Consider the following 13,817-nt stretch of genomic DNA (forward strand, 5'->3'; position numbering starts at 1 on the left):
CTTGGTGTCAGTAGAAGGAATAGTTCCTTACTGTTGGCGTCAGTGGAAGGAAAAGGAATTGTGTCCCATCCTTGGTGTTAGTGGAAGGAATAGTACCCCATTCTTGGCGTTAGTGGAAGGAATAGTGCCTCGTCCTTGGTGTCACTGGAAGGAATAGTGCCTCATCCTTGGTGTCAGTGGAAGGAATAGTGCCTCGTCCTTGGTGTCAGTGGAAGGAATAATGCCTCATCCTTTGTGTCAGTGGAAGGAATAGTTCTCTGCTGTTGGCGTCAGTGGAAAGAAAAGGAATTGTGTCCTATCCTTGGTGTTAGTGGAAGGAATAGAGCCCCATCCTTGGTATCACTGGAAGGAATAGTGCCTCGTCCTTGGTGTCAGGGGAAGGAATAGTGCCTTGTCTTTGGTGTCACTGGAAGGAATAGTTCTCTACTGTTGGCGTCAGTGGAAGGAAAAGGAATTGTGTCCTATCCTTGGTGATAGTGGAAGGAATAGAGCCCCATCCTTGGTGTCACTGGAAGGAAAAGTGGAAGGAAAAGGAATTGTGTCCTATCCTTGGTGTTAGTGGAAGGAATAGAGCCCCATGCTTGGTGTCAGTGGAAGGAATAGTGCCTTGTCCTTGGTGTCAGTGGAAGGAATAGTGCCTCGTCCTTGGTGTCAGTGGAAGAAATAGTTCCTTGTCCTTGGTGTCAGTGGAAGGAATAGTACCTCGTCCTTGGTGTCAGTGGAAGGAATAGTGCCTTGTCCTTGGTGTCAGTGGAAGGAATAGTGCCTCATCCTTGGTGTCAGTGGAAGAAATAGTTCTCTACTGTTGGCGTCAGTGGAAGGAAAAGGAATTGTGTCCTATCCTTGGTGTTAGTGAAAGGAATAGAGCCCCATCCTTGGTGTCACTGGAAGGAATAGTGCCTCGTCCTTGGTGTCAGTGGAAGGAATAGTTCTTTACTGTTGGCATCAGTGGAAGGAAAAGGAATGGTGTTCCATCCTTGGTGTTAGTGGAAGGAATAGTGCCCCATCCTTGGTGTTAGTGGAAGGAATAGTGCCCCATCCTTGGTGTTAGTGGAAGGAACAGTGCCCCATCCTTGGTGTTAGTGGAAGGAATAGTGCCCCATCCTTGATGTAAGTGGAAGGAATAGTGCCCCATCCTTGGTGTTAGTAGAAGGAATAGTATTGCACTGTTTAATGTCAGTGGGAGGAATGGTGCCTTATGGTTAGTGTCCATGTGAGAAATAGTACCTCATATCAATGGAAGCAAAGGGCCACTTATGGGCCACAGTGTGGAGACCACTGCTGTACAAAAGAAACTTTATTTACAAATCATATGGAATAAGTGATAACACATGTCCCTGAATGCACATGAAAAAGTGACTTTGCCAAGAGAATCACAAAAATGTCATGGCTCATGTTTTGAAAATGCTAGCTGCCTGGAAGTCATGCTCCTCTTTAGAAGATCATTGGTGTTAATGGTGGCCACAAAAAATATTGACACTTTGGGCCCGATTTGGAAATTTTCACTTAGCCCTTGTACACACGGTCCGACATTCCGACGGAAAATGTCAGATCAGACCGCGTTGTTGGATAATCCGACCGTGTGTGGGCTCCATCGGACTGTTTCCGTCGGAATATCCGACCAACAAAGTTTTAGAGCTGGGCTTTAAAACTTTTCGACAACATGATCCGATCGGACTTTGTCCGATTGTGTGTAGAGAATTCCGATCGGACAAAGTGCCACGCATGGTCAGATCAAACTACAAGACCAGCTATTGGCTATGAGCCTGAACGTAGTCCCGTCCTAACGAAATAACGTCCTCACGTTCCAAACGATCGGGTTTTCCGACAACTTTGTCCGACCGTGTGTATGCAACACAAGTTTCGGACAAAATCCAACGGATTTTGTTGTTGCAATGTCCGACCGTGTGTACAAGGGCTTAGGGGTGTACTCACTTTTGTTGCCAGCGGTTTAGACATTAATGGCTGTGTGTTGAGTTATTTTGAGGGGACAGCAAATTTACACTGTTATACAAGCCGTACACTCACTACTTTACATTGTAGCAAAGTGTCATTTCTTCAGTGTTGTCACATGAAAAGATATAAGAATAAAATATTTACAAAAATGTGAGGGGTGTACTCACTTTTGTGAGATACTGTAGGTAGATAGACACTAAACTATGACGTTATATTTTTCAGATAAGACATACCAGCAAAATGTCAACCTGCTGGATAAAATCCGGGAAGACTGGCAGTCTGAGCACATTATGGCCTGCGTGGTATGTACAGTGTATTCTATCATTCTACCTCTATCACTCTGCAGAGACACTCACATGAAAAACATTGACTTTGCAGTGTTGATTTTTCTCTTTCAAGCTTATTAGAGTGCTGGCAGTAAGACATACACTATATTATCAAAAGTATTGGGACACCTTTGTTTAAACACCCATGAACTTTAATGGCATCCCAGTCTTAGTCCGTAGGGTTAATATTGAGTTGGCTCCGCCCTTTGCAGCTATGACAGCTTCAACTCTTCTGGGAAGGCTGTACACAAGGTTTAGGAGTGTGTCTATGGGAATGTTTGACCATTCGCTCAGAAGCGCATTTGTGAGGTCAGGAGCTGATGTGGACAAGAAGGCCTGGCTCCGTCTCCACTCTAATTCATCCCAAAGGTGTTCTATCGGGTTGAGGTCAGGAGTCCGTGCAGGCCAGTCAAGTTCCTCCACCCAAAACTCACTCATCCATGTCTATATGGACCTTGCTTTGTGCTCTGGTCCAAATCATTTGGTGGAGGGGGGATTATGGTGTGGGGTTGTTTTTCAGGGGTTGGCCCCTTAATTCTAGGGAACTTTTAAGGCATCAGCATACTAAGATATTTGGACAATTTCATGCTCCCAACTTTGTGTGAACAGTTTGGGGACGGCCCCTTCCTGTTCCAACATGACTGCACACCAGTGTACAAAGCAAGGTCCATAAAGACATGGATGAGCGAGTTTGGGGTGGAGGAACTTGACTGGCCTGCACAGAGTCCTGATCTCAACCTGACAGAACACCTTTGGAATGAATTAGAGCGGAGACTGCGAGCCAGGCCTTCAAGTCCAACATCAGTGCCCGACCTTACAAACGAGCTTCTGGAAGAATGGTCAAACGTTCCCATAGACACACTCCTAAACCTTGTAGACAGCCTTCCCAGAAGAGTTGAAGCTGTTATAGCGGCAAAGGGTGGGCCAACTCAATATTGAACCCTACAGACTAAGACTGGAATGCCATTAAAGTTCATGTAAAGGCAGGTGTCACAATACTTTTGACAATATAGTGTATCTGGTACCTGCGCACCAGTTTAGCGCTCCAGGAGCAAGAGTCAGTCACCTTCTATAGTCAACCACTGCATCACCTCCTGCACTTGGTGATGAACCCATCACTGTGATGTGCAGCCTCAATGGCCAATAGCAATGTGCAGGAGGTAGCACGGTACTTGATTTCACCCCCTCCTAGCAAAAAAAAAAAAGGGATGATCGTTCTAGTCATCAGTTCTGGATGTCAGCCTCCCTAACCCTAGTCCGTGTGTGACAATGTTGTATTACAAACAATCAAGAAAAAATGGATACGACGCAAGGTCAATAGCTGCCCTTGCGTTGTATTTGATCCCTCGGACCAGCATACAAACAGTTTTCCCTATACAAATTGATTCCGTCGGGCAGATTTGAAACATGTTCTATTTCTAGGTCCGTCTGAATTTTTGAAAAAAAAAAGTCAGAAGAAGCCCACACACCATAGTAATATCCAACGGAATGATTCCGTCTGACCTTTTCATAGATAGTAAGGTTGAATAAAGACACCAGTCCATCCAGTTCAACCTGTGTGAGTGTCTACAATTGTCCCTATCCCTGTACATTGCACACTCACATCAGTCCCTACCCTCAAGGAGCCCACAATCCAAGGTCCCCATTTATATACTAGGGCCAATTGTGGACAGAAGCCAATTAACCTACCTGCATGTCTTTGGATTGTGGGAGGAAACCGGAGTACCCGGAGGAAACCCACGCAGGCACAGGGAGAACATGCAAACTCCAGGCAGGTAGTGTCGTGGTTGGGATTTGAACCAGCGACCCTTCTTACTGCTAGGTGAGAGTGCTAACCACTACACCACTGTGCTGCCCTTTTCTGCCGCAATGTCCAGTCTTGTGTACGCGGCATTAGTAATAGTTATTAGTAATTATTAGTTGGTTATTTCAAATTTTTGTTCTTTCGAACCATTCGGATTTTTCTTTCTTATTTTGTAAATTCGAAATTTTTCGAATTTAGGAATTTTCGAATTTACAAATTTACGATTTGACCCGAAAAACGAATGAAATGAAAACAAACAAATTTTTTCGGCAGTGCACATGTCAAAGGATCACTACCTTCTCTTAGAACCTCCCACACAGTACACAAACACCAGCTAGGAACACATTTAACCCTTTGATCATACCCTGATGTTAACCCCTTCCCAGTCAGTGTCATTTTATTACAGTGACAGTGCATATTTTTAGCACTGATTACTGTATTGGTGTCGCTGGTTCTCAAAAATGTGTCAAAAGTGTCAGTGTCCCAGGTGTCCGCCGCAATCCCACTATAAGTCACTGATCACCGCCATTACTAGTAAAAAATAAATAAAGAAAAATATCCCATAGTTTTGAGACGCTATAACTTTTGCGCAAACCAATCATTATACACTTATTGGGATTTTTTTTTTTACCAAAAATATGTAGCAGAATACATAATGGCCTAAATTGATGGAGCAATTTGAGTCTTACATTTTTTTTTATTGGACGTGTTCTATAGCAGAAAGTAAAAAATAGTGTGTTTGTTTTGTTTTGTTTTTTTAAATTGTTGGTTTGTTTTTTGTTCATAGCGCAAAATATTTAAAACGCAGAGGTGATGAAATAGCACCAAAAGAAAGCTCTATTTGTGGGCAAAAAAGGACGTACATTTTATTTGGGTACAGAGACTGCGCATTTGTCAGTTAAAGTAACACCGTGAAGTATCCCCAAAAATTCTCTGGTCAGGAAGGGGGGGGGGGGGGGGTAAATCTTACTGAACACTGTGAGAGGCTCATAGTGTGCAGTGAAATCAGAGTAAGCCAATTCAGTATAGGAGAGAAGCCGGTACAACTGTGCAAGACTGAAGGGAAGGCTGGGGCTCAGGTTTTAGTGTTGTAGGTTTCGGTATATACGGTACATGAACACACCCTTTCTTGCTGCTCTGTATCTGCCAGGCCCAAGTATGATGTACGTTGGGGACAAAATATGTCTGCCTTAGTCTACTAAGAAAAATTCTGAGGTGTAATACAGATTTTTTATTTATTTTTTTTGTTTCTAATTTTCCTCTGCAGTTTTTTGAAAAGCAGGAATGGGATCGGATAAATTATTACCGGAACGCAGTGTGGACTCACGTCAACCAATTGTCCCAGCAATGCGTCGTCAGCGATGGGGTAAGTAGGGGGGGGGGGTAAAGCAAAGTGTTCTCTGATTGGACGAGGCAAGAGTGTTACCTCACCGCTCCACTTCTCTACCTTGCCCAATCTGAGAATGTTTTGAATTCTCTGAGAAAATGCAAAGTGTTCTCTAAATGGTGCCCATGCCAAGCGAGCGACCTCCTACGTTCACAATGCAGCAGGGCAGCCGCTCAGCGTGGGAAACAGAAACCAGTGGAGATGACTGGAATAGCGGTGTGTCTGCTCCAGTGATTTCCAGCTTCCATAATGATTCCAAAGGTATGGCACATACTGTACATATTCACAGATATGAATCCTTTACTGACTACACGGTGAGCATACAGCACAGAAGGCTAACGTGTTTCAGCTATACAGCCTTAACCTGATGCTATGAGTAAAGCCGCGTACACACGGGGCGGACTGTCTGGCCAACTTAGTCCGTCAGACAATCCGACGGACAGTCCGTCATACTTTCGAATGAACGGACTTGACCACACACACCACTTTTTGAGCGGACTAATACGGCGTACTAAGTCCGCCATACTATCCGCCCTACTTTTGAAATAAAGGGACTCCCCCACACACGCGAAGGAAAGTCCGCTCATTTCGAGCGCGTCTCCAGGTAGGCGGGGCCCGCGAAGGAGTCGTCGCTGGCCCCGCCGCCTGGTATGGACTTAAAGGGGAACCCCAACAAAAAAATCGGCGTGGGGGTCCCCCCAAAGTCCACAACAGACCATTGTCCAAGCACGCTACCCGGCCGGCCAGGAAAGGGGGGCGAGCGAGCGCCCCCCCCCCTGAGCCGTACCAGGCCGCGTACCCTCAACATGGGGGGGTGCCTTGGGGAAGGGGGGGCGCGCGGCCCCCCCACCCCAAAGCACCTTGTCCCCATGTTGATGAGGACAAGGGCCTCTTCCCGACAACCCTGGCTGTTGGTTGTCGGGGTCTGCGGGCGGGGGGCTTATCGGAATCCGGGAGCCCCCTTTAATAAGGGGGCCCCCGGATACCGGCCCCCCACCCTATGTGAATGAGTATGGGGTACAATGTACCCCTACCCATTCACCTGTAAAATAAAAGTACAAAAAAAAACACAACACACGAGATAAAATACTTTATTGCACAGCTCCGGGGGTCTTCCGTCTTCGGGGGTCTTCTCGCCGGACTCCTCCGCTATCTTCTTGTAGCTCTTTTGCTAGCGGAGGAGTCCGGCTTTCTTCCTCGCCGCCGGCCTCTTCTCCCGACTTCGGGGGTCTTGTCCCCCTCTTCGGTTCTTCTGCCGGGCCACCGCGCCTTCTTATAGCTCTTTTACAGGCGGTGGCCCGGTCTTCTGTCGCCGCCGTTGCCGCCGCCTTCCGTTCTTCTTCTTCTTCTTCTTCTCCAGGAGATGTTGCCTCGACGATCTCTCCGGCTGGAATGACGATTTTTTTCGGCGTTGAGGTTCCCCTTTAAGTCCATACCAGGCGGCGGGGCCAGCGACGTCTCCTTCGCGGTCCCCGCCTACCTGGAGACCCGCTCGAAATGAGCGGACTTTTCTCCGGGCGGGAAAAGTCCGCTCATTTCAAAAGTACGGCGGACTGGCACACACACGGGCGGATTGTCCGCCGAAATGCGAGTCCGACGGACAGTATTACGGAAATTCCGAAATACTTAGTCCGCCAGACTGCACGCTGAAAAAGTCCGCTGAAGCTCACACACGAGCGGACTGTCTGCTGAAATGTGTTTCGGCGGACTAAGTAGGCCAGACAGTCCACCCGTGTGTACGCGGCTTTAGGCTGTGCAGCCGAAACGCGTTAGCCTTCTGTGCTGCATACTCACCATGTAATCAATAAATGATTCTTATCTGTGGATGATACTTTAACAGTTGCGTACCTGTGTATGATGGTTGCCGGTAGGGATGGGCCAAACAGTAGCATTGTTGCATGTAGCCTGGCAGGTCAAAAAAAGGGGGGGAGAATAAGCGCCCCCACCTCCTGAACCATACCAGGCTACATGCCCTCAACATGGGGGGGTGCTTTGGAGCAGAGCACCCCCCATCCCAAAGTACCATGTCCCCATGTTGATGGGGACAAGGGCCTCTTCCCGACAACCCCCAGATCTGCCCCCCCCATGTGAATGAGTAGGGGTACATTGTACCCCTACCTATTCGCCAAAAAAGTGTCAAAAAATTTAAAACCCGCAAGAGACAGTTTTTGACAAGTCCTCTATTTAAAAAAAAAAAAAAAAAAGTGTCCTGCGAGGTAAATCCACCATCAATCATGCCACCGGAAGGACACAAAAATAGCAAAAATACAAAATACAAAATGCTCCGCCTCCATGGGAGGCCTCTCGCCGACTGATGTTTCTTCGCTTTGACAGCTCTTATATAGGCAAGGGCGGGGCCACCTGGAGACGTAACAGAGTGACCCTGCCCCCTTCTGACGTCATGCGACTCTTCTCTTTTTTTTTTTTTTTTTAATAAAGGACTTGTCAAAAACTGTCTCTTGTGGCTTTATACTCTTTTGACACTTTTTTTTTGTGAATGGGTAGGGGTACAATCTACCCAATACCCATTCAAATAGGGGGGGCTGAGATCTGGAGGCCCCTTGTTAACAGGTGCTTCCAGATTTCAATAAGCCCCCCGCCCGCAGACCCCAACGACCAGGGTTGTTGGGAAGAGGCCCTTGTCCCCATCAACATGGGGACAAAGTGCTTTGGGGGGCACACTCCCCATGTTCAGGACAAGCGGCCTCGTATGGATCGGGGTGGGGGGGCACTCGCTCGTCCCCTGCCTTCCTGGCCTGCCTAGCAGCATACTCAGATAAGGGTCTGGTATGGATTTTGGGTGGACCCCGTGCCATTTTTTTTTTTTTATTCTGTCATCTGGTTCCCTTTAACCACTTCAATACAATGTATTATATACTCTGCACTGCGTTGTATACACTACACGGACTTCACTATATACTCTGCACTAGAAGCATAGTTTGAAGTTTGTGGGCCCCGATGCAAAAGTTGACCTGGGGCCCCCTAACTACTTCCAACGTGTGTGCAGATACATCCACCACATTCCAAGATACTCAAAGTGGCTTAACAGTTTTGAGTTCCCAGAGTTCCTATTTACATTGGAGGACAGGGATTACCGCTGGAGAATCGGAGGACAGGGATTACCGCTGGAGAATCGGAGGACAGGGATTACCGCTGGAGAATCGGAGGACAGGGACCCCTGGCAGATCACATGGCAGAGCTCCTTTCTCATCCCAGCACTGTATAAAGCTCCCACCCAACACTACACAGGGCTGAAATCCTATTCCTTTACACACAGTCTGTCAGTCTTCACAGGGTGTATCTGGCTTTTATGTTGCCCTTCTGACTTGTGAAATCCCCTGGTCAGAACCAGTTGCAGTAGGCAGATACACCCTGTGCAGATCGTGGCTGACTGGCCGTGTTGTAAAGGAATGTGATTTCAGCCCTGCGGAGGAGGAACAGTATAGAGTGCTGTAATGGGAAAGGAGCTCAGTAGCTGGGCATAGCAGGCAGAGCGGAGGGGGTGGTCAGGGGGCTTTGGGGGGGGGGCAACTTAGATGTGGGAGGGCAAAGCCATGTGACACAAAATCTGGAGCCTGCAGCCCTTCAGGGGCCCCCCGAGGAGGTGTTAAGGGATTTGTTTTAGCAATTTCTGAAGGTTTCTCTGTCAGTGTTGGCAGGTGTTGGGGGAAGGGCACCTCCCGGATGTGTGTGTTTTTACCCCAGTTGTCAGGGAAGTGGGGTAAGTAGATATCCCCAGGTGGTGGGGGGGTACAGAGAATCCCATCTGGTGACTAGGAGACACTAAGCAGTGCCATACCTCACCAGTGACATCGGTCCCATCGTGGCTACTGGACGGCACTCTCCTCCTCTTGTCTTGCTGAGCTCGGTTACTGTTCCATGTTGCCAGCGCACAGCACAGACATTTCCCCATCCTGGGCTGTTCTCACCTTGTGCTCCTCTCCATTCAGGAAAAGGCTCACAGCTTCTCCCCAGCCAATGGGAACAGAGGGGTGTGGACTGTGGAAGGCAAAGTAGAAGCCCAGTACTGTAGCGTGGCTGTGGGGCCCTAGGGCATATCGGAGCTGGATTTTGTGGAGGACATGATAATATGACAGGGAGGCTGCAGGGGCCCCCTGGATCTAGGGTTGGCAGGGTTGCGATTGTGACCCCTGCAACCCCTTATGCTACGCCCATGCTCTGCACTGTATTATATATACTACACTGACTGCATTATATACTTTGCACTGTATTATATATTCTACACTAACTGCACGCTCAATTTACTAACTACCCTGCCTAATCTCTCTCTTAATTCACACTATATACGGCCGCCGTGTAAGCAGCCTTATATAGTGTGGGGTGTGGACTTAGCCCCTGAGCCATGATTGGCCAAAGGCACCCTGCCTTTGGCCAATCATAGCTCTCACAGCACATCGCGCCATGATTGGCCAAAGCATACAGGTCAGGTGCATGCTTTGGCCAATCTGCAGCCTTCAATGCACTGTAAACTTGCAGTGCATTATGGGGCGCTCCACAGTGGGCGAACCATATGATACAAATTCGACTAGAACATCAAGCCCATCACTAGTTGCCGGCCTCATGATTCTAAAAAAAAAAACAACCCATACATCTCTTTTAAAGATTCAAGGATTCGACACAACATGTTGGGTTATTTTGTTATTTACAACTTTAGTTAGCCAATAAATGGTATCACTTAAACTCCAAATTTTCAGTGCTGATCGATAGCTAACATGATAGTCCAGTTTGTAATACAATAGATCTACTGGCCAGTATAAGACAGTTAAATAACATTCAACCACTTAGGGTTCTAGTTATAAAACATTGGTTGGACGAATGTCACATACATTCATACACACTTGTCTACGTGTGACATTACATCTGGAGTGCCAAGGTTCGCCATCCCTGATCTAAGGAATGTTTTAGAAATAGACCCCCCTTAATATCGCTCTCTAACTCTCATGTAATTGCTGTGATCTTTCAGATCCATGAAGAAGTCCGTAAGGGGCTGGAGGGCTGTAATATCGAAAAAGACATTGAATGTTTTACAGAAGGCCATAGGACCGGAGACAAACCACCAGGTACCCCCTGACTTAGTATTTTTTTTACAATTGTGCATTGTACATCAACATTACACCTAGAGAGAAATCTCAAAAAAATTAAAGTGGAACTAAACCCTCCAATTGTTTTCAGCCAAGAAAGCCGCCATCTTGGCCTCGGTTTAATCTTCAGCTGCCATGATGCAGCACATGTGATCCGTTATGACACCAGCCATTGGATGGTTTGACGGTTTGGTTGAGAGAACAAGCCAATGTGACAGTTAGCAATCCTGGCATGCCGGGAATGTAATCGTTTTTTTTAAACTGTTAAATCAATGAGTTTACTTCTGCTTTAACGGCTACAAATTCTTCACCTTCTTCTGAAAATGCTGGCTAGCTTCTACACGTATCTTCTGGGTTCATTCTTTTTCTTCTTTTTTTTTTTTTTTGAGTCACTGCCCTGGAACAAGCATGCAGATCTGTAACGTCAGCATAGGGTCAGGGACAATTCAGAAGTCCCTATCTGGCTACTTGTTTTGGGTGAACCAAGCAATTCGCATTTTCAGTCAGCGGTGTTTTTTTTCTGTCATAATGGAATTCCTTTAAAGGGTTTGTATAGTCATTTAAAAAATGTTCTTCTTTTAACCGCTTCAGCCCCGGAAGATTTTACCCCTTCCTGACCAAAGCACTTTTTGTGATTTGGCACTGCGTCGCTTTAACTGACAATTATGCGGTCGTGCAACATTGTACCCAAACAAAATTGACATCCTTTTTTACCCACAAATAGAGCTTTCTTTTGGTGGTATTTAATCGCCTCTGCGATTTTTTGCGCTATAAACAAAAAAAAAAACACAATATTTTAGATTTTTTGCTCTAATAAATGTAGCACCAACCCCCGAAGGAGCTGCTGGTTATTTTTGGGCTTACCGTTACCTTCCGTTCTCCTTGTTGCACATCTAGGGGATGTCCCGTGGTAGATGGCCCAGTAACTTGAGACTGACAATAGATCCACTTGAATGCATTTTATTTGCAAAACTCAAACCATTGAACAGTCTTTCAACTTGGGATCAGAGGGTTGGAAAAGAAGTTCAGGTACTCTTAGTGTCAAAGTAAAAAAAACATTGAAGAACTTGCTTACTTTGACTGTATCCAGAGAATAGCCATTCACAACTGGATGATCACTCAGGTTGGACAGTCCCTCTCTCACAAGGTCTAGCAGCCAACAAGGTGCTTACTCAGGAACAAGTCTCTGCCACAGACATTGTAGAAACGTACAAGATAAAGTCTCTGCCACAGACGACGTTGTAGAACATGTGGGGAAATTAAGCTTTAGAACACTCGTAGGATACCTGGATCTTTCAGCCTGCTTGGCGATATCCACAAGACCGGATTCTCTCCGTTACTTCAGCCCTTCCAGGCTCTTGCTAAGAAAACCAACCCGTACGTGGTGTTCTTCCGAAGAGTCCTCCCCTAGAATGCTTGAAGTACACTGGGTCTCTCCGGAACCGGAGACGGCACCCAACCACCTCAGAATCCTCCTTTAGTTTCCCTGCCTCGGGCTAGCCAGCCCCGAGATATTAAAGTCGGGTAGATCCGCACCCCAGGCTAGAGCCTTCCTGGGGGCTGGTCAGGAGGCCCAGGACCATGTACTTAGCACAGCATACTGGACCGGAAACCCCGAACGACGTGACATCCGCATCTTAAGTACCCTCTCCCAGAAAGCACAGCGAGAGGGCTACTTCCACTGGGCGAGCTCAGAGAGAGAGTAACTTAAGCACCTGACTAGACCATAGTTCCATGCCAGCCAGAAGAGACAGTGCCCCCTGTGGCCAAGCTGAACATCTCACAGTCCAGTCAGTCTGATGTCGAGGCCCAGTTTAGATTGTACCCAAACCAAACTGCAGTTTAGGCAACTTTAACTTTAGAAAAACCGCATAGCGCGTGCTCTTCAGGAGCCGCCGCTACATAAATATCCCCCAAAAATATATAAAAACATTTTTTTTCCTTAGTTTAGGCTGATATGTATTGTTCTACATATTTTTGGTAAAAAAAAAAAAGCGCAATACACCAAATAGGGTATCGTTTTATGGCATTTTTTTTTTTTTGATTAGTAATGGTGGGGATCTGCGTTTTTTTTTCCTTGACTGTGACATTATGGTGGACAAATCGGACACACTTGACACTATTTGGGGACCATTGTCATTTATACAGCGATCAGTGCTATAAAAATGCACTGATTACTGTGTAAATGAGACTCGCAGTGAAGGGGTTAACCACTAGGGGGTGATGAAGGGGTTAAGTGTGTCCTAGGGAGTGATTCCAACTGTGGGGGAGGGTGGGTGGGCTTCAACACACATGACAGCGATCGCTGCGCCTGATGACAGAGAGCAGTGATCTCTGTTATGACACTAGGCAGAACGAGAAATGCTTTGTTTACAAAGGCGTCTATCCATCCTACCTCTCCGTGACATGATTGCGGGCACCCGGTGGACATCGAGTCGCGGGAACCGCGTTCACTGAGAATGCAGCGGACGTGTGTGCCTGCAGTGCCGTGATTTAAAAGGGACATACCTGTACGCCCTTTTGACCACCCGTGCCATTCTGCCGATTGGAAGCTGTTAATAATGATGTATATGAGATCAGCTTGACAATCAGCTTGAAAAATCAGCTTAACAATGCAATGATGGTTTTAATCGCTTGCCGACCATATACAGTAAATATACCGCAGCAAATCGTTCCCCCTGGGCAGGGTCAGGTACCTGTACGCAATCCTGCACTTCCAGGTCTGGGGCGCGCACGCGGGCTGCGAGTGACCCTCTCCTGCTGTGATTGGACACAGAGAGAGCCAATCAGTGGTCCAGGGAACGGGATGTCTGCCAGGACTTGCTGATCGTTTGGGAGACAGGCAGAACAACAAACTGCCTATGTAGACAAGGCAGATCGCCGTTCTGTGAGAAGGGAAGGCTGTGTTCCTACAAAGCAGGAACATGGATCTCTGCCTTCCCACAGTAAAAGTACCTCCCCCACACAGTTGGCAAGCACCTCTTAGGAACACATTTAACCCTTCGATCACCCCGATGTTAACCCCTTTCATGCCAGTGTCATTAGTACAGGGACAGTGCATATTTTTTTGCACTGATCACTGTATTGATGTCACTGGTCCCCAAAAAGTTTCATTTAGTGTCCGATTTGTCCTCCGCAATGTCACAGTCCCGCTATAAGTCGCTGATTGCCGCCATTACTAGTCAAAAAATAAGTAAATAAATAAGAATTCCATGAATCTGTCCCATGGTTTGTAGACACTA

General features: G+C 46.9%; 1 protein-coding gene and 1 long non-coding RNA gene across 2 annotated transcripts in view; one reads left to right on the forward strand and one right to left on the reverse strand.

Moving 5' to 3' along the window:
• Positions 1-13,817, forward strand: part of PSTPIP2 (proline-serine-threonine phosphatase interacting protein 2) — a 201,523-nt gene that overhangs the window by 144,415 nt on the left and 43,291 nt on the right. Inside the window, exons 9-11 of the mRNA XM_077463071.1 lie at positions 2,179-2,258; positions 5,354-5,452; positions 10,458-10,554. Of these exons, the coding sequence (XP_077319197.1) occupies positions 2,179-2,258; positions 5,354-5,452; positions 10,458-10,554 (276 nt within the window). The remainder of the gene's footprint in view (positions 1-2,178; positions 2,259-5,353; positions 5,453-10,457; positions 10,555-13,817) is intronic.
• The window catches only part of LOC143941113 (uncharacterized), a 65,670-nt gene that overhangs the window by 14,957 nt on the left and 36,896 nt on the right, over positions 1-13,817 (reverse strand). The gene's annotated exons all lie outside the window — the stretch shown is intronic.

Source organism: Lithobates pipiens, unplaced genomic scaffold (assembly GCF_037356315.1).
Source record: "Lithobates pipiens isolate NorthernLeopardFrog02 unplaced genomic scaffold, aLitPip1_a1.2 Scaffold_3, whole genome shotgun sequence".
In the NCBI taxonomy this organism is placed as follows: Eukaryota; Metazoa; Chordata; class Amphibia; order Anura; family Ranidae; genus Lithobates; species Lithobates pipiens.